Source organism: Salmo salar, chromosome 20, assembly GCF_965601325.2.
Source record: "Salmo salar chromosome 20, fSalSal1, whole genome shotgun sequence".
NCBI lineage: Eukaryota > Metazoa > Chordata > Actinopteri > Salmoniformes > Salmonidae > Salmo > Salmo salar.
The window spans coordinates 48883392-48908507 of record NC_138310.1 but is presented as its reverse complement, the minus strand read 5'-3'; the positions used below and the strand labels follow the sequence as shown (position 1 = coordinate 48908507).

At 47.1% G+C, this 25116-nt stretch overlaps 2 protein-coding genes across 8 annotated transcripts in view; one reads left to right on the top strand and one right to left on the bottom strand.

Annotated features, from left to right (window-relative positions):
- Nucleotides 1-18309, top strand: part of LOC106612745 (cell adhesion molecule DSCAML1) — a 138324-nt gene extending 120015 nt beyond the window's left edge. For 2 of the 6 annotated variants that reach the window (XM_045703562.2, XM_045703560.2), the window contains exons 21-34: nucleotides 2246-2385; nucleotides 4426-4579; nucleotides 5752-5869; nucleotides 6137-6300; nucleotides 6386-6484; nucleotides 8654-8842; nucleotides 9864-10151; nucleotides 10724-10879; nucleotides 11144-11174; nucleotides 11431-11549; nucleotides 11705-11857; nucleotides 12380-12574; nucleotides 13133-13468; nucleotides 13648-18309. In XM_045703562.2, the coding sequence (XP_045559518.1) occupies nucleotides 2246-2385; nucleotides 4426-4579; nucleotides 5752-5869; nucleotides 6137-6300; nucleotides 6386-6484; nucleotides 8654-8842; nucleotides 9864-10151; nucleotides 10724-10879; nucleotides 11144-11174; nucleotides 11431-11549; nucleotides 11705-11857; nucleotides 12380-12574; nucleotides 13133-13468; nucleotides 13648-14156 (2651 nt within the window). In that variant the 3' untranslated portion in view covers nucleotides 14157-18309. Of the gene's footprint in view, nucleotides 1-2245; nucleotides 2386-4425; nucleotides 4580-5751; nucleotides 5870-6136; nucleotides 6301-6385; nucleotides 6485-8653; nucleotides 8843-9863; nucleotides 10152-10720; nucleotides 10880-11143; nucleotides 11175-11427; nucleotides 11550-11704; nucleotides 11858-12379; nucleotides 12575-13132; nucleotides 13469-13647 lie in introns of all 6 variants that reach the window. The other 4 variants (XM_045703561.2, XM_045703557.2, XM_045703559.2 and 1 more) reach the window with 3 other exon arrangements.
- A 229-nt stretch (nucleotides 18310-18538) lies between these two features.
- On the bottom strand, nucleotides 18539-24589 carry LOC145862364 (uncharacterized). 2 transcript variants are annotated; one of them, XM_082966073.1, is made up of 4 exons: nucleotides 24298-24589; nucleotides 23511-23624; nucleotides 21397-21439; nucleotides 18539-20969 (listed from the first exon to the last, which is right to left on the bottom strand). In XM_082966073.1, the coding sequence occupies exons 1-4, from the start codon at nucleotides 24349-24351 to the stop codon at nucleotides 20758-20760; spliced, it is 423 nt and encodes a 140-aa protein (XP_082822199.1). In that variant the 5' UTR covers nucleotides 24352-24589; the 3' UTR covers nucleotides 18539-20757. The 2 variants fall into 2 exon arrangements, with proteins under 2 accessions (XP_082822199.1, XP_082822200.1); XM_082966074.1 differs by having other exon boundaries at nucleotides 18539-20882.
- Between the last annotated feature and the right edge of the window lie 527 nt (nucleotides 24590-25116).

The following is a 25116-nucleotide window of genomic DNA, read 5'->3' as shown; positions in this document are numbered from 1 at the left end:
TGAGGGGGTGGATGGATGGCAGGGGGCTGGGCTGGGGTTAGTTTGTGGGGTGTGAGGGGGTGGATGGATGGCAGGGGGCTGGGGTTAGTTTGTGGGGTGTGAGGGGGATGGATGGATGACATGGGGCTGGGCTGGGGTTAGTGTGTGGGGTGTGAGGGGGATGGATGGATGGCTGGAGGCTGGGCTGGGGTTAGTGTGTGGGGTGTGAGGGGGATGGATGGATGGCAGGGGGCTGGGGTTAGTGTGTGGGGTGTGAGGGGGTGGATGGATGGCAGGGGGCTGGGCTGGGGTTAGTTTGTGGGGTGTGAGGGGGTGGATGGATGGCAGGGGGCTGGGGTTAGTCTGTGGGGTGTGAGGGGGTGGATGGATGGCAGGGGGCTGGGGTTAGTCTGTGGGGTGTGAGGGGGTGGATGGATGGCAGGGGGCTGGGGTTAGTCTGTGGGGTGTGAGGGGGTGGATGGATGACAGGGGGCTGATGTCGGGTTTAGGAAGCTGAGGTTGCTGATTAATACCTCTTTGTGCTGTGATGTGCTATTACTAGTACTAATGAAACTAAGATGCCAAAGGGTGTGTGTTTAAAGGGCATAAGTGTGGTGTGTGTGTGTGTGTGTGTGTGTGTGTGTGTGTGTGTGTGTGTGTGTGTGTGTGTGTGTGTGTGTGTGTGTGTGTGTGTGTGTGTGTGTGTGTGTGTGTGTGTGTGTGTGTGTGTACATCTGCATCTACGTGTGTGTGTCCAGCTCAGCACCCAGCACAAGGAGAGAGATTAATTATTTGTGGCTTAGAGATAATTAATTTTGTGCTTACACTGGTGGGCTGTGGATTACATCCTCTCATCCCTGGGGCAAAGCTGGGGTGGGGGCCGGGGTTTGGAAACAGAGGGAAGGAGGGACGGAGGAGAGATTCTCAGAAGTCTTATTTCAGAGGTCTTTCTTCTATTCCTCTCTCTCTCTCTCTCTCTCTCTCTGTTCTCTCTCTCTCTCTGTCTCTCTCTCTCTCTGTTCTCTCTCTCTCTCTGTTCTCTCTCTCTGTTCTCTCTCTCTCTCTCTCTCTCTCTGTTCTCTCTCTCTCTCTCTCTCTCTCGTTCTCTCTTTCTCTCTCTCTCTGTTCTCTCTCTCTCTGTTCTCTCTCTCTGTTCTCTCTCTCTCTCTCTCTGTTCTCTCTTTCTCTCTCTCTCTGTTCTCTCTTTCTCTCTCTCTCTCTCTCTCTCTCTCTCTCTCTCTCTCTCTCTGTTCTCTCTCTCTCTCTCTCTGTTCTCTATCTTTCTCTTACCCTCTGTATTCTCTCAGTGAATGTCTCTGTCTATGAGTTCTTCAGACTGGCTTTGTGTGTGTGTTTGTGTGTGTGTGTTGGCTAGCTGAGTGTTCCTCTACGTCTGATGTGGGTTGACAGTGTGTCCAGGGGCACCCTCTTCACATACGTCCAAGAGAATTCTCTCTCTTCTCCCTCTTTTCATTCGTCTCGCTCTCCCTCTCTCTGCCCCTGGGTCTGTCTCCAGCATATGGAGTAGTGATTGGTGTAGAATTGTGCAAACGCCTATCTCTCTCTCTCTCTCTCTCTCTTTCTGTCTCTCTCTGTCTCTCTTTCTGTCTCTCTCTCTCCCTCCTGTCTCCTCTCCTCTGTTAGTCTTGTGAGCCTCTTAAAATTACAGGCTGAGACCAGCAAAGCTGCAAAAAGCCTGCTAACTGTAACACTTCCCTAAGACCTTCTCTTTCCATGACAGACTGACCAGGTGAATTCAGGTGAAAGACATGATCACTTATTGATGTCACTTGTTAAATCCACTTCAATCAGTGTAGATGAAGGGGAGGAGACAGGTTAAAGAATGATTTTTAAGCCTTGAGACAACTGAGACATGGATTGTGTATGTGTGCCATTCAGAGGGTGAATGGGCAATGCAAAAGATGTAAGTACCTTTGAACGGGATATGGTAGTCGGTGCCAGGCACACTGGTTTAATTGTGTCAAGAAATGAAATACTGCTGGGTTTTTCACTCTCAACAGTTCCCTGTGTGTTTCAAGAATGGTCCAGCCAACTTGAGAGAACTGTGGGAAGTACACTTTCAACCCCTTGTAGAGTCCATGCCGTGACAAATTGAGTGTTTTACAACAAGCTGAATATTCCACGTCACACCTTGAAGGAGCAAGCAGTTACAGTATTGCTCTTTATGTTGATGTCCATTTGTCTCTTTTCATTTCCTTTCCTCTCTGTAACGGTCTCTCTCTCCTGCTCTCGCTCTGTGACTCAGACCCTGGCCCCCCGGCTGGCATCAAAGCTGTGCCCTCATCCACCAGCAGTGTGGTGGTTTCCTGGCTACCCCCGCACAAGCCCAATGGAATCATCCGCAAGTACACCATCTACTGCTCCAGCCCCGGATCAGGCCAACCGGTGAGTTGGGAGAGGGGCTGAATGGGGGTTTTGTCCATCATTTGGTTTTGTCCATCTCCCTCACTTGGAGGGTCTCTTGGCACAAATGATAATACACTCTCCTCTGAATGTGTTTGTGTTTGTTTGTCTACAAGTATTTTCGTGTCTATCCCTGTGTGTGTGTGTGTGTGTGTGAGTGTGTGTGTGTGTGTGTGTGTGTGTGTGTGTGTGTGTGTGTGCATGTGGTCTGATGCTGCAGTATCAGCAGGATGAGTGTGAAATAACCTCATACCGCAGTGTGTGTGCGTGTAACTTCACCCTTCTGCTTCATTTGCATATCTGCGTCTCATCACGTTGCCAGGACAACCTCATCTGTTCATCAACGAGTGCAGGAAACAAGCTGACAGCAAAGACACACACACTCACTCTCTCTCTCTCTCTCTCTCTCTCTCTCTCTCTCTCTCTCTCTCTCTCTCTCTCTCTCTCTCTCACACACACACTTTTCCAGCTATACAGCAAGTTCTGAAATACATGCATAAAACACCTCTTCCAGCATATTCACACAGACGTATGCACACACATATCTGAACACACACAGATATTATGTGTACCTTTACACCAAATGAATGTACCCCATCCAGACATACACATGCTCACTCTACTCCTCTTCTCTCCCTCTTCTCTCCTGGCCCCCACGCAGAGTGAGGGATGATTACTATGTAAATGAGTGCGACTGGAGAGAGGGATGAGGGGAGGGTGGGTCAGACACACCGCGCGGGGAGTACTTTTGTTCCTCTTTTCATTATCTCCCTCTATCGCTCCCCGGATTAGCGCTATCTCCACGCCGGAGGAATATTTTAATATCCGTTACACACTCCTCCCCTCCCCTCCTACCATCCATCCATCCTCTAGGGAGATAAGGAACGAGAGGAACGAGAGAGCACACTAGAAGGAGAGAGAAGGGAGGCAAGGGAGACAGAGAGGGGGGAGGGAGAAAGCTGTGATGAACCCAGCCACCCCAGTAGATCCCTACAGGCCTGCGTTCAGTTGAGAAACAGGGGAAAAACAACATGAACACGTGAATAAATGTGCCCAGAATAAACCTTTCTGCACAACAGTTTGATAGTGATACTGTATGAATATGGAGATATGCTCTTCTCTCTCTCTCTCTCTAGTCTGAGTAGAGATGAGCAGCACAGTGACAGGCTGAGTAGCTGGAGGGCCACAGACTCACTTGGTGGGAGGGGAAGGGGGGGCACTTCCTGGGTGCTGGGGTACCTGGGGGGTGTTTGATTGGCGTGGTGAAGGGGTGTGGGTGTGTGTGTGTATGGACAGTGATGAGGATGTGTCTAGACAGCAGACACACGGCTGGCTTAAACACACCACAATTACACCGAGCCCTGGCATCCATCCCCAGGTCATATCTGCCTGTGTGTGTGTGTGTGTGTGTGTGTGTGTGTGTGTGTGTGTGTGTGTGTGTGCGCGCATGTGAGAGTCCTTGTGCTCTCCTCTGCTGCTGCCTGCAGTAGATAGCCCTCATTAGACCGTCTGATTGTTAATGATATCTCTAGCTGACTGATTGTTCTGTCCTCCGTTGTCTCCCTCCCTCGCTCTCATCTAACCGCCTGCGCTCCCCACGGTCTCCCCACTCTCTCTCTCCCCCAGAGGGGGGCCTGTGTGCTCCCCATGCTCTCTCCCCTCACCCATCTGTCTCCCATCCCTCCTCCCCATCAACTCTACACTCATACACGCTCTAGCATTTTGGACTGCAGAAAAATAATGTAACAGAGAAAAAGTTCCGGGAAACATGTTGTCTGTGCTGCTTTTCAAAGGCAACCTGAAGCTCTCTGCGTCTGTCAGTAGTAGTAGCTGTCTTGTCCTGATTGCGTCGCTCAGAGCGTCGCCTCTTTTCCATCGTTGTTCTTATAGCGTCTGGAGCCCATCTCTGAGTCAGAGTGCTGATCTAGGATCTGTCCATATAATCTTGTTCATTGTGGTCTTAAAGGTAAAACAGATTCTAGATCAGCGCCGGAGTGGACAGTGTGATGTTTTCTCCCCCAGGCCCCCAGTGAGTACGAGGCCAACCCCGAGCTGCTGTTCTACCGGGTCACCCACCTGAACCGGGGACAGCAGTACCTCATCTGGGCCGCCGCTGTCACCACCGCCGGACGGGGGAACATCAGCGACAAGGTCACTGTGGAGCCTGCTGGGAAGGGTGAGCCCTCCACAGGGGGATGGGGGAAGGGAAGGGGGCACGAGGATGGCGTTAAGGGGTTACAGGGTTGGTTAACCTCTGGCTTTTAAAATCCCCTCCGTCAATCTCTCTGTCCACAGATTTGTCCCTGCCCCTCTTCCCTTTCTTTTAACTCTCTCTATTTTTCACCATTTCTCTCGCTCCTCGGTTACTTTATTCTCTTTATCTCCCTCTCCTCTCTCTATTCATCTCTCCCTCTCTCCCCTTTCTCGCTCTCTCCCTCTCTCTTCTCTATCTCTCTCTCTCTCCCACTCCCCTCTCTCTCCCACTTTTTCCTCTCTCCTCTTTCTATCATTTCTGTCCATCCTCTCCTGATTTGATAGAGAGCAGGCTGTTTGACAGAGGCCGGTGTTCTTAATGAGGATATGAAGACCTACAGGGCACTGGTCAGATGAGCTGGCCTGCCCTGGATGGGGGAGGGAGGGGAGGGAGGGAGGAGGAGAGAGACCTGGTTAATACACAGAGCAGTAGAGGGGCAGACTGGGCTGAGCAAATGAAGAGGGCAGTTGAATCAATAGCCTTTGGATTAAAGAGGGGGAGAGAGAATGAGTAAGAGGGTGCACTCTCGGTACGTACACGCTCCTTTTTTCTCCCTTCCTGTGACTGTCTCTGTCTCTTTCTCTTGTGTGTGTGTGTATGTGTGTGTGACGGTGTCTCTCTGTGCCAGCTGATAAGCAGCAGTAGTAAAAGGCTGTATGCTCCAGGCCGGCCCACTCAGTACTGCATTCAGCCACAGAACAAGAGCACAGGGATAATAGCATTAAGACGGCACGAGTGCAAAATACAGTGAGTGAGTGAGAGAGTGAGAGAGAGAGAGAGTGAGTGGGAGAGAGACGTGTGCGTACATGAGACATGCAAACACAAAAAGGTGAATGAATGAAAACAGGCCATTGCTGAAGGAGCCATCAGTCATATTAATTCATTTAGATATGCTCCCTCTTTTATATAGTCTTTCCTTTGTCACTTAAATGTGTGGGACCCTGTTCCCTAAAACTGGACAGTGTATGCGTTGTTTGATTTAAATGAAAATTCACGAAATGAAAAAAGTTAATGAAGAATGAGTATATTGTTAAAAGTACACAACTATTACCTCTCAAAGCAACTCTTTCTCAACTTGTCACTCCCTTCCTCAGCCCCAGCTAAGATCCTATCGTTCGGCGGTACAGTGACCACTCCCTGGATGAAGGAAGTGAGGCTACCCTGCAGCTCAGTGGGCGAACCCACCCCCACCATCAAATGGACCAAAGACAGGTGAGACCCTAACCTCCTCAGCCCCTCCTCTCTGCCAGTCTACCCCGACACACTACCACCGTGACTACCTCCCTCCATCTCTAGAACCCCAACTCCACCATCCACTGGACCAGTGTTAAATCAGTTTACGTCAGCGTTCCCTCGCTCTCTCTCTCTCTACCTCTCTCTTCCTCGCTCTCTCTCTCTACCTCTCTCTTTATCCCGCCATGTATCTCTTTCTCCCCCTCCGCCCCTCTCTCCCTCCCTCCCTCCCTCCCTCTATCTCAGTGAGGACACGGCTATCCCGGTGACTCTGGACGGTCAGAGGCTCATCATGGCCAATGGCACACTGATCCTGCGCTCTGTGAAAGCTGAGGATTCTGGGTATTACACGTGCACGGCCACCAACACGCTGGGCTTTGACACCATCATTGTCAACCTGCTGGTGCAAGGTGAGACCCAGCACACTGGAATCACCCTCTTATTGGTTAACCAGTTGTGATCTAGTACGCTGACCGTGTGCGTGTGTCCCTGTAGTTCCTCCAGACCAGCCCCGTCTGACTGTCTCCACCACCTCCACCTCCTCTATCACCCTGGCCTGGATCCCTGGGGACAACGGAGGATCCTCCATCAGAGGTATTTACCAGTCTTGCTGTGCCCGAGCATATGTTTACATTTGCTTTTCTTTTTTTTAAATGTAGCTCACTTCTCTCTCCTGCGGTTCAGCCAACACCTGTGCTTTTTCTTTCTTTCCATCCCAGTCCCTGTGCCCGTCCTTCTCCTCTCTCTTATTTAGTCTTTCCATTCATCCTCTGTCTCTCTCTCTCTGCTTGCCCTCTGTCCATCTCTCCATTCTGTCTCTTTGTTAGTTTGCATTACCATGCTATCTGTTTATTGACTGGTGGTCCACTGTTTTGGTCCACTGTTTTGGTTCCTAGTTAAGGAGCTGTCTCATTGATTATCTGACTACCGTGCTGTGTGTGTGTGTGTTCAGTGTGTGTGCAATGTTCAGTGTGCGTATTTGTTCAGTGGGCTCTGTTTTAACAAACCTAATGCAATGGTAAATGTAACTGCTGACACTAGGGCTTTTGGTCCAGGGGTGTCAGTAATACTTTTGTAATTTTCACAGTCGTTATTATGAGCGCAATAGCTGGCGGTATCGCGAAAGGGCTGGGTTTGGATGAATAAACAAGTTGTAGGTGTGCCAAGGGCTTGGCCACTCACTGGCCAATCGAGGCATTCCATGGCTTAAGCGTGCATGCGTTTGTCTCATGTTCTGTAGGTTATTGATGTCTTTGCATTGCCGTCTAACTCCAAATCGTCTGGGGGCGCCGAAATATTATCATCCTAGTCCATTGTGGATTGATACTACAGTTTATTAAATAGCACAGGCTACAGTAACGAGTGACAGAAAAACAGTAGCCCACCTCAGCGCAAGCAAGCTTTGTTCGTTTGTGTACCATGCTATCTGTTTATTGACTGGTGTCCACTCTGTTTTGGTTCCCAGTTAGGGGAGCTGTCTCATTGACTATCTGACTACCATGCGGTGTGTGTGTGTGTGTTCACTGTGTGTCCAATTTGCAGTGTGCATATTTGTTCAGTGGGCTCTGGTAAATTACCAATCCTAGCGCTTAGGTTTGAAAATAGAATGCCGGCTTGAATAGGTTTAAATTGCAAACGAGCGTGCGTTTTGACAATTGCATTGGCTTAACAGCAGCCAAAAATAGAGCCCAGTATACACACCTTTTCAACAGGCAGTCTTTGATTCACTTCGCCTGTGTTTGTATTAGTGCATCTCTCTCTGTAAGTTTGTCTGTCCCTCCGGATGTCTGTCTGTATGTCCTGTGTCTGGTGTCTCTCTGTCCATAAGGTGGTCTGTGGGACTGACAGTAGCTACCATGTTCATAGGAGTCTACGACTAATCCTGCCAACCTGTCCCATGTGATCCACTGATGACAGTGTAGACATAGACTCCTCAGTTCCCCGGGCGCTGAAGACGTGGATGTTGATTATGGCAGCCCCCCACACCTCTCTGATTCAGAGGGGTTGGGTTAAATGCGGAAGACACATTTCAGTTGAATGCTTTCAGTTGGTGGTGGTAGGGAGAGGGAGACTGGTTGGCTTTATCCACTGTTTGTCTGGGAAAGTAGTAATACCTCTAAAAGCACACTAAAAAGCCAGTAGGCTTTCTACACAGGTCAATCCGTCTGGCATGCCACCCTTTATTGTGCCATCTGCCAGAGAGAAAGAAAGACAGACAGAGATGGAGGGAGAGAGAGAGAGAGAGAGAGCAGAAGAGAAGGGTCAGAACTAGAGAGAGAGTTATAAACAGACTATAAATCCAAGGCAGCTGATTATTACTGCAGATGCCATATTGTGTTCTCATTTGCATATATGCCCGGTCAGCGCCCTCCCAAACCCAGCTGGGGGCTTCTGGGAACGTAATGGCGGCATAGAACAGTCATAAATGCAGCCTTCTCCATCTGGATCTATGGTAGTGGAGGAGATGTATGACGCACCATCCCCCTCTGGTGTTATCCAGTGGTACTGACACAATGAAATCTGAACCTGGCTGAATGAACCAGCTGAATATTGCAAAAATATTTGGGTATCTGGCGCGTTTAAATGTTCAAGTATTTACATGTAATGTATTATTTCAAATTTTCTCTTTTATCAGAAGGTTGAAAAATAACATCTGAAAAGAAGAACAATGTGTGTGTGTGTGTGTGTGTGTGTGTGTGTGTGTGTGTGTGTGTGTGTGTGTGTGTGTGTGTGTGTGTGTGTGTGTGTGTGTGTGTTCCCCAGGTTTCGTGCTGCAGTACTCGGTGGACAACATGGAGGGTTGGAGGGATGTGTTCATCAGTTCCAGTGAGAGGTCCTTCAAGCTGGACAACCTACGCTGTGGCACCTGGTACAAGGTCAAACTGGCCGCCAAGAACAGCGTGGGAGCGGGACGCATCAGTGAAATCATCGAGGCTAAGACCCACGGACGAGGTAAGGGAGAGGGGGAGGATGGCCCGGGGGATACAGGGACATGGGAGGGTTTAGTCGACAGGAGAGGCGAGGAGGGGCAGAGAGGGAGGACCTAAAGTAGATGGTTATAGGTGTGAGAGGGGTAATGGCTATAGGTGTGAGAGGGGTAATGGCTATAGCTGTGAGAGGGGTAATGGCTATAGCTGTGAGAGGGGTAATGGCTATAGCTGTGAGAGGGGTAATGACTATAGCTGTGAGAGGGGTAATGGCTATAGCTGTGAGAGGGGTAATGGCTATAGCTGTGAGAGGGGTAATGGCTATAGCTGTGAGAGGGGTGATAGTTATAGCTGTGAGAGGGGTGATAGTTATAGCTGTGAGAGGGGTGATGGTTATAGCTGTGAGAGGGGTGATGGTTCTAGCTGTGAGAGGGGTAATGGCTATAACTGTGAGAGGGGTAATGTTATAACTGTGAGAGGGGTAATGTTATAGCTGTGAGAGGGGTGATGGTTATAGCTGTGAGAGGGGTGATGGCTATAACTGTGAGAGGGGTGATGGCTATAACTGTGAGAGGGGTGATGGCTATAGCTGTGAGAGGGGTGATGGTTATAACTGTGAGAGGGGTAATGTTATAGCTGTGAGAGGGGTGATGGTTATAGCTGTGAGAGGGGTGATGGCTATAACTGTGAGAGGGGTGATGGCTATAACTGTGAGAGGGGTGATGGCTATAGCTGTGAGAGGGGTGATGGCTATAGCTGTGAGAGGGGTGATGGCTATAGCTGTGAGAGGGGTGATGGTTATAGCTGTGAGAGGGGTAATGGTTATAGCTGTGAGAGGGGTGATGGTTATAGCTGTGAGAGGGGTGATGGTTATAGCTGTGAGAGGGGTAATGGTTATAGCTGTGAGAGGGGTAATGGGTATAGCTGTGAGAGGGGTAATGAGGTAGACAGGTAGATTCATAGAATTCAATCACACTTACCATATCATAATATTTCAAAAAAACTGTTTAGTGAGAACTAACACCTTCCTGCCCCACCTCTTCCAGAGCCCCAGTTCAATAAGGAACAGCCAGTGTTCACCCACGTCAACTCTACCCACGCCCGGCTCAACCTGCAGGGCTGGGCGAGCGGTGGCTGCCCCATCACGGCCGTGCTGCTGGAGTTCAGACCTAAGGGCAACTGGGCGTGGCAGAACGTGCGCACCAACGCCACGGCCGACGTGTTCCTGGCTGAGCTCCGCGAGGCCACCTGGTACGAGCTGAAGATGAAGGCTTGTAACAGCGCCGGCTGCGGGAACCAGAGCTCTCAGTTCGCCACGCTGGACTACGATGGCAGTGAGTATAAGCTGGTTTAATTTCTCTGGCCTGTGTGGTCCAGTGGTTAGTGTCGCGGACTCTGAGTCGGCATGAGTCCAGAGAATGATAAGTGTGTGCAAAGCTGTCATCAAGGCAAAGGATGGCTACTTTAAAGAATGTCAAATATAAAATATATTTTGATTTGTTTAACACTTCTTTGGTTACTACATGATTCCATATGTGTTATTTCATAGTTTTGATGTCTTCACTATTATTCTACATGTAGAAAATCGTTAAAAAAAATCTAAAATTATTATGAGTAGGTGTGTCCAAAAGTTTGACTGGTACTGTATTTAAAACCTGATATAATGTCTTATAACCTTGTCATATAACCTGATATAATGTCTTATAACCTTGTCATATAACCTGATATAATGTCTTATAACCTTGTCATATAACCTGATATAATGTCTTATAACCTTGTCATATAACCTGATATAATGTCTTATAACCTTGTCATATAACCTGATATAATGTCTTATAACCTTGTCATATAACCTGATATAATGTCTTATAACCTTGTCGTGTAACCTGATATATTTTCTAAGCAGGTACCATCCCTCCCATCAAGTCAGCGCGGCCGGAGGGCGACGACGTTAAGAAGCTCTTCTCCATCGGCTGCCCTGTCATCCTAGTCACTCTGGTCGTCGCCCTGCTCTTCATCATCCGCAAGAAACGCAAAGAGAAGAGACTGAAGCGACTGAGAGGTGAGGGGGGAAAAGGGGGAGGGGGGGTGAGGAAGAGAGAGGTGTGGAGAAGAGCTATGAGGTTGACTAAGGGAGGGAGCGAACGAGAGGAGAGGGGGTGAGAAGAAAGATGGATCTGGGGTGAGAGAGGAAGGAGAGGTGTGGAGAAGAGACTGAGGGGTGAGAGAGGGAGGAGAGGACATTTTGGAGAGAGAGCGTAAGGAAGATCTGACTAATTGTTCTCCATATAACTGAAGCCCTGCTCTTTCTTTACGTTCCCTCTAGATGCCAAAAGCCTGGCTGAGATGCTGATCAGGTAATATATCTTCTCTCTGCTGTTCCTCTGTTTACAGTTCATACCCCAATGGAAGCATTCATACAACACACTGAAATTAACATTTTAGAGAACATTACAAATGTGTGGTTACCTTACCTCTAGATATAGTAAATGTCTTAAGATGGATCAATCCTATTTCTGAAAATGGGAATTTACGCTCTCTGTGTGTGTGTGTGTGTGTGTGTGTGTGTGTGTGTGTGTGTGTGTGTGTGTGTGCCTTGTGTCCCTGGAGCAGTAAGAATAACCGGAGCTTTGACACCCCTGTGAAGGGGCCCCCCCAGGGCCCCCGACTCCACATCGATATCCCCAGAGTCCAGCTGCTCATCGAGGACAAGGAGGGCATCAAACAGATCGGTGTGTGTGTGTGTGTTGCTGTGTTTTGATGAGTGCCTACCTGATACGGATGTTATTACTATTTTCGACCTACACTATAATGCAAATGTCTGTTCATGAATGAGTATGAATCATCAGTCGTGAATAATTGTTCCTTCTGTCAATCCCTCTGCTAGGTGAAGACAAAGCCACCATCCCAGTGACGGACACAGAGTTCAGCCAGAATGTGAATCCACAGAGCTTCTGTACGGGTGTGTCTGTGCATCACCCCGCCCTCATCCAGAACACCGGCCCTCTGATTGATATGTCCGATATCAGACCAGGGACCAGTAAGTGGAGAGCCCTAACTGCTCTACATCGTAAAGTTCTATTATATCTTGTCCATTCCTTCCATCATTGCCTTCAACTTGCTGACTCTTGTGTTCTCCTCCCTTTCTCCCACCTCCTTCCTCCCTCTCCCCCCGCCCTTCCTCCCACCTCTCCTCCTTCCTCCCTCTCCCCCCTCTCCTCCTTCCTCCCTCTCCCCCCGCCCTTCCTCCCACCTCTCCTCCGTCCTCCCTCTCCTTCCTCCCTCTCCCCCCGCCCTTCCTCCCACCACTCCTCCCCTCCTCCACCTCTCCCCCTTCCTCCCTTCCTCCCCCTCCCCCCGCCCTTCCTCCTTCCTCCCTCTCCCCCCTCCCTTCCTCCCACCACTCCTCCCCTCCTCCACCTATCCTACCTTCCTCCCCCCGCCCTTCCTCCTTCCTCCCTCTCCCCCCTCTCTTCCTCCCACCACTCCTCCCCTCCTCCACCTCTCCTACCTTCTTCCCACCTCCTCCTCTCTTCCCTCTCCTCCCTCTCTCCCCCGGTAGACCCGGTGTCGAGGAAGAGCGTGAAGTCGGCCCACAGTACGAGGAACCGCTACTCCAGCCAGTGGACCCTGACCAAGTGCCAGTCGTCCACGCCCGCCCGTACCCTCACCTCTGACTGGCGCACCGTGGGCTCCCAGCATGGCATCACCGTCACCGAGAGCGACAGCTACAGCGCCAGCCTTTCACAGGACACGGGTGAGCCTGGCACATCTTGCGCACGCACGCACACACACACACACACACACACACACACACACACACACACACACACCCTCATGGTATACACACACACTCATGACACACACACTCTTGTAACACACACACTCATACTATATACACACACACACACACACACAAACAGTATTGACATACATACATACATACATACATACATACATACATACATACATACATACATACATACATACATACATACATACATACATACATACATACATACATACATACATACATACATACATACATACATACATACATACATACATACATACATACATACATATACAAAGGACACAAGTGAGCCACCCAAAACATAGGCTACATACACACACATTGTAGTGCAAGGAGATGGTGTAAGATTGGTGCATTTCATGTACAACACCAACTCTCTCTCTCTCTTTCTCGGTCTCTCCCTCTCGCTCTCTTTCTCTGTCACTCTCTCCCTCTCCCGCTCTCACTCCCTCTCGCCCTCTGTCTCCCTCTCTCTCTCTCTCTCCCTCTCTTTGTCATCAGATAAGGGGCGTAACAGCATGGTGTCTACAGAGAGTGCGTCGTCCACCTATGAGGAGCTGGCGCGGGCCTACGAACACGCCAAGCTTGAGGAGCACCTGCAGCACGCCAAGTTTGAGATCACTGAGTGCTTCATCTCAGACAGTTCCTCAGACCAGATGACCACGGGCACCAACGACAACGCCGACAGCATGACCTCCATGAGCACGCCGTCCGAGACGGGCCTGTGTCGCTTCACCGCCTCGCCACCCAAACCCCAGGACTACGACCGCGGCAGACCTACCAACGTAGCCGTGCCCATCCCCCACCGCGCCAACAAGAGCGAGTGGACTGGCAAAAGTGAGTATGAGACCTGCGCAAATGATCCTATAGGTCGGTGTAATGTAAAGGCCTCTAAGCATGGTTAGAGTGAGCAGGGTTGATTGCTGTACTTTAGACACATACCGGTACTCTGACATATAACAAATGTACCTGATAAAGATGCTTGTCAAATCCTCTCTTTCATCCCCTCATCCCAGGTGACTACTGTAACCTTCCCCTCTACATGAAGACAGACCCTTTCTTCCGGAAGCAGTCGGAGCAGCATGACCCGTGCCCGGTGGTGCCGCCCCGTGAGGCCTCCATCCGCAGCCTGGCCCAGCGGGCGTACCACACCCAGGGCCGCCACATGACTCTGGACTCCTCCAAGCAGCAGCAGGCTCTGACTGTGGGCCACGCTGGCCTGGCCGGCCTCAGCGGCTCAGGGGGAGCATCAGGGGGTGGTAGTGGTGTAGGAGGGGCGACTGGAGGGCCTTCTGGTGGTTCCAGCACCACCTCCCTGTCTCAGAGGACTCTCACCATGCCCGGTTCCTCCTCTTCCTCTGCCCAGAGCGCCGCTGCTGCCGCTACCGCCTCGGCCAGCGGGGGAGCCACGGGGGGAGACTCCAGAGACTCTCTGCTGGAGAGCAGCTCGTCAGGCCTGGGCAGACTAGAGAGACAGAAGCAGGCGGCTGGCGGGGCCTACTCCAAATCTTATACACTGGTGTAGCTGGAGCCGCCACTGGTGTAGATGTTGGAGCCTTGGGAAGGGTTAGGGGCCACACAGACACACGTACACACACCTGGCGCCTGCACTGTCAGGCCAAAGGGGCCGCTAGGCAGGGGCCAGATTGGGGTTTTTATAGCACAGGAGTTCGTCTTCTTTCTGCCAGTTTGTGTTTTCTCTGTCTATCCTTTTCTCTCTCTGTCTCGTTTTCTTCCCCTCTCTATCTATTTTTTAAATTTTATCTTCCCTGGAAATAACTTGCCAAACGCAACATAATTGTAATATTTGTTTTTTCAAACTTTTTTTTCTCTCTCTCTTTCTCTCTCGTTATCTGTTAAGACACCTCAGAACTTATGCACAAAATACTTTCCATGTGCACTTCTTTTCTTGAATTCAGAACGGTAAACGGAAAAAAAAAAAATATATTTAGAGTTTCACATAAACCTGTCTAGATGTTTTAGGCTGTTTTACGTGTTCCTTTTCATATCTCTGAACAGAGAGTTCAGAATTCATACAGCAGCGCATTGCCACGGAAAGTGCTTATGCATAAACCAACAACCTTGGTGTCTGTCTCTGGCCCTCCAAAGCCATCCCGGTAGGGACTCACACAAACAGGTAACAGACTGTGGTTTCAACGACGATGTTGGAGGAGTCTGGGGGGATTTTTTTCACGCAATTCATGACACGGCATAGAGTGTTGATGACTCTTTTATAGGACACCAGGAAACGGAGCGAGGGGGAAAAAACTGGAATCGTCCTCACACGAAAGATGAATCTGAACTGTTTTTGGTTTTTTTTACATTTTATTCCTCTTTTGGAATATATATACTCATGTGCATTAAAAGAGGGTAGAATGGATTCACAGAACCTTCACAAGCCTGTGTGTGTGTGTGTGCGTGTATATGTGTAAATATGTATACATGTGGCTGGCACACACCTGCAGTGGACCTTTTTAATCAATCTGTATGCTGACTCCTTGGCGGAGGCGTGAGTTGAAAACCTCCTGTCCATCTGCTACTGACAGTGTTTTGGGGACGATGATGTCACACTGTATGACGTCACATGTCGGTCTCTCCCTTCTGGACTGTGTGATTGACACTGGCAGCATCGCCTTGGAGACAATGAGTTGATTTGCTGTGCATTAGAGGTGCCACCCCTCCTCTTGGTCCTCTCTCTCGTTCTCTCCGTCCCCCTGAAGCAGGAAGAAGACCCTTTGTTCTGTCGTTAATTCGCGCTTGGTGCCAGACACCCCCATTCCTTCATACTGCCCCTCGGTCTACCCAAACCCCTGTAACCCTTCCCCATCACCCCACACCCCCACCCTCCATACTCCACCCCGTCCATACAGTCTCACTGTGACCTTCTAGCACACTCTGCTAGGCAGACAGACATTTATGACAATAGTTGGGACTGACTGACAAATGGACTGCAAGACAACAGAAAGACTGACTGATAAAAGATGAAACAGATGAAAAGATGGATGGATGAACAAGTTTCAGATTGAAACAGAGGAGAATGTACAAACATGATAATGCAGCGAGGAACATTGATTTCCAGGGAGAGATGGAAAGATAAGGCCGACAAAGGAGTTGTGTAAGTGTTTAGGGAAGGATGAAAGAGATGGCAGGTGAACATGAGTTATTCTTATGAAATGAAGTGGTCTCCAGAATAAATATGTTGTCGAAGGCCCCCCCCATCCCACTAAAACGTGTTTAAACTTATTGTTGGGTTCTGTTGACGTTTCTGTTATTATTTATATTGTTCATTATACACCCAAAGCTTAGCCCCATGACAAAGAAACGTCCTAAAAAAATAAAAATAATTGCTCACAATATTTGCAATGGAACATTTCAAATCAGGGCTCTCACAATATATAAAAAAAAATATATACAATATTTGTTGTCAAAGATGTGTACATATATATTTATATCTAAATATATAGCAAATATATAACTATTGAATAACGTAGAGAGATATAAAGTCATCGTAATGAAAAAATATATAAAAAGTGAGACAATCGCTCAGTGGATGAAGCCGTAGGTTAGGAGGAAGATGAGAAAGTGGGTCGAAGAATGGGAAACGGCTAGCACAACCAAGAAAGATATAGATGAAATAGAGAGCGAGCTACAGTATCTGAGGCCGAGTTTGGGGATGTGAACATTGATGCCATGGTCTCATGGGCGTTTGCCCCTGTGCCAGGTACATAGGTAGCTACAGTGCAGGAGCACAACTACACCAAACATGCCATTCAGGATGCAAAGTGTCTAAGTAGTTAATGATGGGTAGTACCTTAGCCAGTGAGGTCCGTTGCAAACTAATGCTGTCGATTTAGCATTTTGTAATGGTCAGAATGCCTTGTGGTCTGTGAACCCAATGGCAGCCAGTGTGGTTACTGTGTCTAATAACATCAGACCGGTGGTTGATTTGGTTTGGAGTTGCCCCTGTGGTCCACTGTGGTGAAGAATAGACACTGCTGTCATTTTGTGATCAGAATGTTTTTTTGTGGTCAGTGAGGTAAAGTGTGTTCATTGCGGTCAGCACAACCCTCTTTTAATTGTATTCTGTGGAAAGGGTGAGGGACATCACTAACATGAGAAAGGAAGATTTCAGGGAACCTCTAACCGTTTATAAGTACTTGTAGTGGATAGTTAGTGTGTAGCAGCTTCAGAGCTGAGTCACTTAGCTGAGGCAACATCCACTGTTGATTTCAGCTCAGAGCCTAACCCTGGCAGAACTAACCCTGGCACAACTAACCCTGGCACATGGGGATTCAGGTAACTGTGGTGGGCAATGCCAAGGCACCAACCCACCTTCTTATTGTCTACATCCCCAAATCTAAGGCCAACTTAAAAGTATGACCCTACTTCAGGTGTTAAGAGAGTGCAAAGGGTGGAACCAAATGTAACCTGTTGTATTGCACCTTCCGAAGGTGTGTTCTGTTGACAACCTCCATGACGTCTCATGACTGAACTTAGTGAAGACAGCACATAGTGACCTCTGTGTTTTACCGTTGTCATTATGTCCCTGCACAGTACTCCTATTCCGGACATACATATAACTGTTATAACTGAGAACACTCACGCTCCCTGCCTGTTGCAGACAGTGAACAGGCAGGGAGCGTTTGCAGAGAGAAGAATCTTTTCTTTCCGTTGATATTATTATGGTACTCTTTTATTTTGCTTTGGCTGCCTTGGTTATGCAATTATCTTGAAACGGTTTGAGACGCACAGTGGCGTCACGTGAAGGGGCAGGCCTGTCTAGCCAATTGAAATCAGGGACTCCCTAGCTCCAACCAATCACAGGAAAAGCTGTGTGCATATTGGGTGGGGTCAGGAATCAAACTCCCTCCCCAACCTACCCTAACCTTTGCCCCACCTATTTGACTAACCAGACCATCTTTTTCACCTGGTAATAACATGTGTCTTGTGATCAGATTTGACCCAAAATGTCTACTCCAGCCCAATTTGATCGGGTATGACCGGATGTGACCAAAGATCCATTCCCAGGACACATGTTAACACCAGGTCTAAAGGGGGTCTCAGATTACCCCCTCCCTGCACCTCCTGCCACAACAGCATTGCTACCCCACTATTAAAGACTCTTGTACATAGCAAAGTGTTTTGTATAAATACGTACTATTTTCAACATCTCCAGATGAAACCAGGGCACAATGTAAATGTTGATTAAAGTTATAACTTGAAACAGGAGAGGGTTAAAGAAAATTATAGAATTATAGTAACACTGCTTACAATTACAGTTTTGAATGGGGCAACAACAACAACAAAAAAATCCAGAGTGGACCACATATCGGCTTTCACAATTGGTTCCTCTTTTTCAAGAGGTTTTGTTGAGTTCATTTTTGGGAGCCATTGATTGCTTTGTATTGATTTTCTTTTTTGTAGTATTTTTTATTTTTATTTCTGTTGAGGAAAAACGGCATTGCATGCTCTGAATATTTTGCTGGTTATAAAAAGGAAAATGGAGAAACAAACACGAGAAAGGGGTGAGGGGAAAAAAGCATTCCTAAACTTTTATGGAAACGTTGCTTCAATTTGCAATTGCTTGTTTAACTCCACGGTTTTTTTTTCTATGAAAACAAACAAAACTAGAAAAAGAGTACTCCAACACCTTGTGCAATAAAGCTATCTTTCTATGAGTCAAGTCTTCCTTTTTCCATCCTTTCCTTTATGCTGGATTAAGGGGTGTATTTATTTGTACAGACCGTGGCAAAATGTTTTGCAATGGAAAACATTTTGAAACTAAAACGAGCAAGTCTTATTGAAAACCTCACAAGAATGATTGATTATGCAGTAGGAATAACACAAATGTGAAATTGGAGCAATCCATTACTTCGACACGAGGTAACAACAAAAAGAAAACCAATCCAGGATTACTGAGGAGTTTAATGGGTGTATATGTTTTTTATTTACATTCCATCTATTTGAAACATAATGCATACAGTACAATGTGCATGCTCTCACACAGAGATGCTGACACTCTCACACGCTCGCAGACACACACAAACATACTCTCACACGTTTTAACCTTTATTTAACCTGGCAAGTCAGTTAAGAACAAATTCTTATTTACAACGACAGCCTAGGAACAGTGGGTTAACTGCCTTGTTCAGGGGCAGAACGACAGAATGTTACCTTGTCAGCTCGGGGATTCGATCTAGCAACCTTTTGGTTACTTGCTCAACACTCTAACCACTAGGCTACCTGCCGCACATAAATATCTTCACAAATATAAATATGTAGATAAGCATGTAAAGGACCTATTATTCATGTATACATATATTTTTTGTCACATAGTATAACACAGGAAGTGTGTAATATTTTGTCAGTTAAATTAATGCTTGAATGTATGTGTCTGTACAATGTTCGACATACAGTACCAGTCAAAATTTGGACACGCACTAATTCAAGTGTTTCTTTATTATGACTATTTTCTACATTGTAGAATAATAGTGAGACATCAAAACTATGAAATAACACATATGGAATCATGTAGTAACCAAAAAAGTGTTAAACACTACACAATATTTGAGGTCAAAGTAGCCAACCCTGATGACAGCTTTGGACACTCTTGGCATTCTCTTACCAGCTTCATGAGGTAGTCACCTGGAAAACATTTGAAGTAACAGGTGTACCTTGTCAAAAGTTAATTTGTGGAATTTCTTTCCATCTTAATGCGTTTGAGCAAATCGGTTGTGTTGTGACAAGGTAGGGGTGGTATGTAGAAGATAGCCCTAATTGGTAACAGCTCAAATAAGGAAAGAGAAACGACAGTCCATCATTACTTTAAGACATGAAGGTCAGTCAATAAGGAACATTTAATGAACTTGGAAAGTTTCTTCAAGTGCAGTCGCAAAAACCATGACCTGCTATGTTGAAACTGGCTCTTATGAGTACCGCCACAGGAAAGGAAGAACCAGAGTAACCTCTGCTACAGAGGATACGTTCATTAGAGTTACCAGCCGCTGAAATTGCAGCCAAAATAAATGAGTTCAAGTAACAGACACATCTCAACATCAACTGTTCAGAGGAGACTGCGTGAATCAGGCCTTCATGGTCGAATTGCTGCAAAGAAACCACTACTAAAGGACACCAATAATAAGAAGAGACTTGCTTGTGATAAGAAACACGAGCAATGGACATTAGACCTGTGGAAATCTGTCCTTTGGTCTGATGAGTCCAAAATAGGTTCCAACCGCCGTGTCTTTGTGAGACGCAGAGCAGGTGAACGGATGATCTCCGCATGTGTGGTTCTGACCGTGAAGCATGGAGGAGGAGGTGTGATGGTGTGGGGGTGCTTTGCTGGTGAAACTGTCAGTGATTTATTTAGAATTCAAGGCACACATAACCAGCATGGCTACCACAGCATTCTGCAGCGATTACGCCATCCCATCTGGTTTGCACTTAGTGGGACTGTCATTTGTTTTTCAACAGGACAATGACCCAACACACCTCCAGGCTATTTAAGGGCTATTTGACCAAGAAGGAGAGTGATGGAGTGCTGCATCAGATGACATAGCCTCCACAATCACCCGACCTCAACCCATTTGAGATGGTTTGGGATGAGTTGGACCGCAGAGTGAAGGAAAACCAGCCAACAAGTGCTCAGCAAATGTTGGAACTCCTTCAAGATTGTTGGAAAAGCATTCCAGGTGAAGCTGGTTGAGAGAATGCCAAGAGTGTGCAAAGCTGTCATCAAGGCAAAGGGTGGCTACTTTGAAGAATCAAAAATATATTTTGATTTGTTTAACACTTTTTAGGTTACTACACGATTCCATATGTGTTATTTCAAAGTGTTGATGTCTTCACTATTATTCTACAATGTAGAAAATAGTAAAAATAAAGAAAAACCCTTGAATGAGTAGGTGTGTCCAAACTTTTGACTGGTCCTTCATATAAAGTCAATCTATACTATTTCCTTTGGTATACATGCTATGAAAGATGGCTAATGGAGTTAGATTAAATGTTTGGGCCTCTGCTCTTTACATTTTAGAGAGGACTCTGTCTGTCTGTCTGTTCGTGTCCCCCGCCAGTGTATTTGTGTCCGTCTGTCTGTCATGCAGAGCTCCGGTGGTGCGGGTTCGGTTCTACTTGGTCTCCTTCTTCTTCTGCTGGTACTTCCTGAACTGGTTCTGGATGGTGGCCGCAGCTTTCTCCACAGGCAGAGTGGGGCTGAGAGGCGCCGCTGCACACCCGTTACTGCACGCGGAGTCTTTCCGATTGCACGTCAGGAGACAGGGTACAGTCAAAGTGGCAACAGCAACAGCCAGCGTTGCATTGGGGAAGATGTCCGAATTTACTGTGTGTAACAACGTAGCAAGTACATAAGTAGTAAGGCACAAGTGGTCTTTAACGTTAGGGGTTATGAAGTTATGTAGCCTTTCAGCAAGCCTCTATGTGGGTAGGTGATTATACTTCATTATTATAGATATATTGCCGTGGACTGTTCAGTGTCATAGATAAGAAAAATATGAATCCACACACTCGTATGCTGCTCCCGAAGTGTTTTAAAGAGAAAAGGATGTCTCGACCCGTTACTGGGTTGTAATGAGGAAGACCTAGTCAAACCTTTGTCCATTTCTCATTCAACACTGTGGGAGCAGCATACCAATGCGCCAATTCAAAAAATATATCAACATTTTTTTCCTCTCGGATTCAGCATCTGGGAAATGTTTTCTAGATGTGTGCATTTCACTCTTTGAAACATAGTTTGGTCTCAGACTCACTCTTTCTGAACACTCCTACGCTGTTCCTCGTCTGGCTGTCGCACTGCAAAGAAGAATACAGTGTAAACTGGCAAAGCAGCTACAATCAAAAGCATTACAGAAAAAAAAGGTTGTTAATCTGCAGGTGAAAAAAGAACAAATGTTTTGGGTTCTGATGGGGTACGTCAGTGTAACTAAGAACAACTGTTTTGGGTTCTGATGGGGTACGGCAGTGTAACTAAGAACAACTGTTTTGGGTTCTGATGGGGTACGGCAGTGTAACTAAGAACAACTGTTTTGGGTTCTGATGGGGTACGTCAGTGTAACTAAGAACAACTGTTTTGGGTTCTGATGGGGTACGGCAGTGTAACTAAGAACAACTGTTTTGGGTTCTGATGGGGTACGGCAGTGTAACTAAGAACAACTGTTTTGGGTTCTGATGGGGTACGACAGTGTAACTAAGAACAACTGTTTTGGGTTCTGATGGGGTACGGCAGTGTAACTAAGCTCATGACGCATTTCTAGGTTATATTCTTCCAGAATCAACGGTCACATATCATTTATACGTAAAAAATGGATGTAGCAACTGCAGAATGTATCCCTCTCACTTACACACACACACATACACACACACACACACACACACACATGCTCATGCACACACACTCACAAACACACACACACAGGAGTTGCCTGGCTACTGCAGGCATGCCTGATTGTCCGTCTCCTGTTTGCTCAGTGTAAACGTCGGAGGTGGAATTTTGGACATGACTGTGTCATTCTTCACATGCCGTTCCAAGACATCCCAACTTGCAGACAGGCAGCTATGTGTCCCCATAGCTTAGGTCATGTAGCGAATGTAATTTTGTAGTGGTGTTTCAGTAGACAATTCTGGAAATGTTGGTAATTGATGCTTGTGGCCTTCAGCACTACAATAATGGAGGCCTGAAGGCAGGGAACACGCTGTGCGTTGTTGAATCCAAAGGTGTTGTTAATTAGCTGTTCATTGTGTAATTCTATCATCACAATGGCATTGAAAAGGCTAAGTTATGCAATACATCCCTCTGTCGGTATGCTTTGGTCTCTCTGTGTCAGATTGGCTTTGGCGCCCCCTGTCGCATCTGATGATTATGGCCTCAAACGTAAGGATTTCATGAGATTTTCACTACCTTATTCTTAATAAATGTCTAGGGAAACTATACTGAGCACTGTTAGATACCTCTAGACCATATACCTCCCTTCCCCTGTACATTTTTTAAGATAGTTATATCAGCAGATCGGTATCCCTTTAACCAGAGATCACACAGCTACAGCTGCACATGTTCTTGACACAACTGTGGGCCTTGACCTTTAGCAGAACCACACACACTAGCTCTCCGATCTCCGGTCTGGGTAATGTCCACAGACACAAATCCCCTCAATAGGGATTACAGGTACCGCCTTCTGGAGGAGGTGAAGCCTGGGTTTGGCCTGCCTGTCTGTCTGCCTGTCTGTCTGTCTGCCTGCCTGTCTGCTTTTCTCTGTGGAGCTGGGGCCTACATCATGTCTGACAGCAACCGTTTTTAAGTCATTTCAGATCAGGCTTTTCAAAAGCAAAGGATGCTTTAACTCGTTATTGTAACACCAAAAGTTATTGACTGCGCCCACATAACTTTATTTTCAGATTCCATCGTTTCTCGTGAAATAGTTCTCAGATAGAATGGCCTATCTTCCTCCTCTCTCTACATGCTTTCTTGTACACTGCTGCCATCCCCCACATCCTACTCTTAATCCCAGCCTGAGCCGTCACTGCTGCTGGAACACATGGCTACCTGCTGGCTAGATGTTGAGTCAAGGTCCTCAGTCAACGTTAACTAAGTCAAGGACATGCAGTGGGCGAGAACATGACTCCTCCTCCACAGCAGTCACCTCAGCACTTCACGTCGTGTGCGACGTTAGCTAACCCAAAATATTAAACAAAGAGGTATCTGAAACGGCCTGAAATCTAAGTGGTTTGTTTGAGTTGTTCACGTTATTCCACAAACCTGCTGCCGTGACACGTTGGAGATACGTTACTAGGAGGGGTGAGAGGATGAGGTGTTGAGGTGGTGTTAGGGGTGGGGTGCTGGAGGATGGGAATGTTTTGAGGGACTGACCTCAGCCGTTGCGCTGCTCCTCCTTTTGTGGGACACGTGGTGCACCTGCCAGGGCAGAGGGTGGGTCACCATGAAAGGCAACGGAGGATCACTGCGCGCAAATAGCACTCCTATCTGGGATAGACATGGAAAGGATTACATTTGCGTGTGGGTGTGTGTTCCTGAGCTTCCTGTTTACCTAAATGCCAGTGGAACACTCTTGTCGTGTATGTATGTGTTTTGTGTGTGAAAGAGAGGGGCATTAAACCCTGACTCTGTGTGTGAGAGAATTAAAGCCCCTTAAATCGGTGCGTGTGTGTGTGTTCATCCAATTACGTCAAATCCCGAAGTGAAACGATGAGATCAAGTTGAGTATTGACCCTCCGTTCACTTTCCTTTTCACGCATACAGACCACTAATCAGGACAACATCCTCAATATTTTCTCATTAAAAACACTCACTGTGGACAAAGCTATCTAAGATATTCCTTCTCACATAAAAAAAAGCTAATCAAACAGAATTCCATGCACCCCACCATACATATTGACATACCAAAGGCTAATGGTAATCCTGATCAACTAAACTAAATGTAGCATCCAAAGTTATTACATACATGGACAACTCCTTAGTGCACTTCATTATGACATTCGATGATGTTAGTTAGAGCTTACCAAAGCCTATCACGTGTGCAGTAAAGTGGCACAAAGTCAAATATACAGATTGAATGACCTCCAAAATCCATATCTAACTCCACAAGTCGGACCAGCTGTTAAAGGCATGTGAAAGTTATCAATAGACACGGCCTTACCTTTTCTACTACTCTGACCACCATGTACATAGCTGTTAGCATGGTAACTATCATCGTGACAACTATTCCTTAATGCCTGGGATAGGCCCGCTGTGATACTGCTTATTTCCCTTATGTCCTCAGTCCAGCCGTGGAAGAGAGATCCTGTACACTCTGATAGATCCAAATAGTCAGCGGAGTGCGCAGTAGGATGCTTCGTGGGAAGTGGATGGAAAACACAAACACACTGCTCTGTATACGCACACACACACACACACACACACAAAATCACACGCACCCACACATTCTCTGCCACGGCAGCCTAAGACCAATAAATAGCTTTGCGGTACAGAAATAGAGAGGCAGTAATCTTTTCCTCTACGCACAACGTTCATCCCTCAGGTGTGCCCTCACCTCCTTGACAGTCAGGGAAACTCTAGACTCTCTGGCCAACCCAGGTGGCAAAACATCATATATCATAGGTACGAAAGGCAATAGGTTAAGTCATATAGGCCAATTTGCATTCATAGCGTGGTTGTTGGTTGGACATCCTGGTCTAGCAGATGCCACTGCAGGCTAGTCTGCCTGGGGTCAGATGTAAAGCTACAGGTGAGCAGCAGCCAGGGCGTACACGATGCCGTGTCCAGGGATTTGTGACCAGATTTAGCTTAGACATAACAACAGGGCTTACTGCCCACTGGGCACGCCACTTAATTTCAACGTGGATAATTGGGTAATATTTGGTTCTCTAGTATGTCTGCAAAATGAATAACCCTCTACTGCACATCATTACCCTCAGGCAATAGAAAACCCTTTTCTACCTGGGCCCCAGGTAGCCTA

Bases quoted from the DNA above. Each gene is read 5' to 3' on its own strand.
- LOC145862364 (XM_082966073.1), bottom strand. From the start codon at position 24,351: ATGATAGTTACCATGCTAACAGCTATGTACATGGTGGTCAGAGTAGTA. The intron at 23,625-24,297 runs GTAAGGCCGTGT...TGTCTATCCCAG, and splicing joins TGGTCAGAGTAGTAGAAAAG to ATAGGAGTGCTATTTGCGCG. The intron at 20,970-21,396 runs GTGAGTCTGAGA...TGTTACACACAG, and splicing joins CGTAGGAGTGTTCAGAAAGA to TAAATTCGGACATCTTCCCC.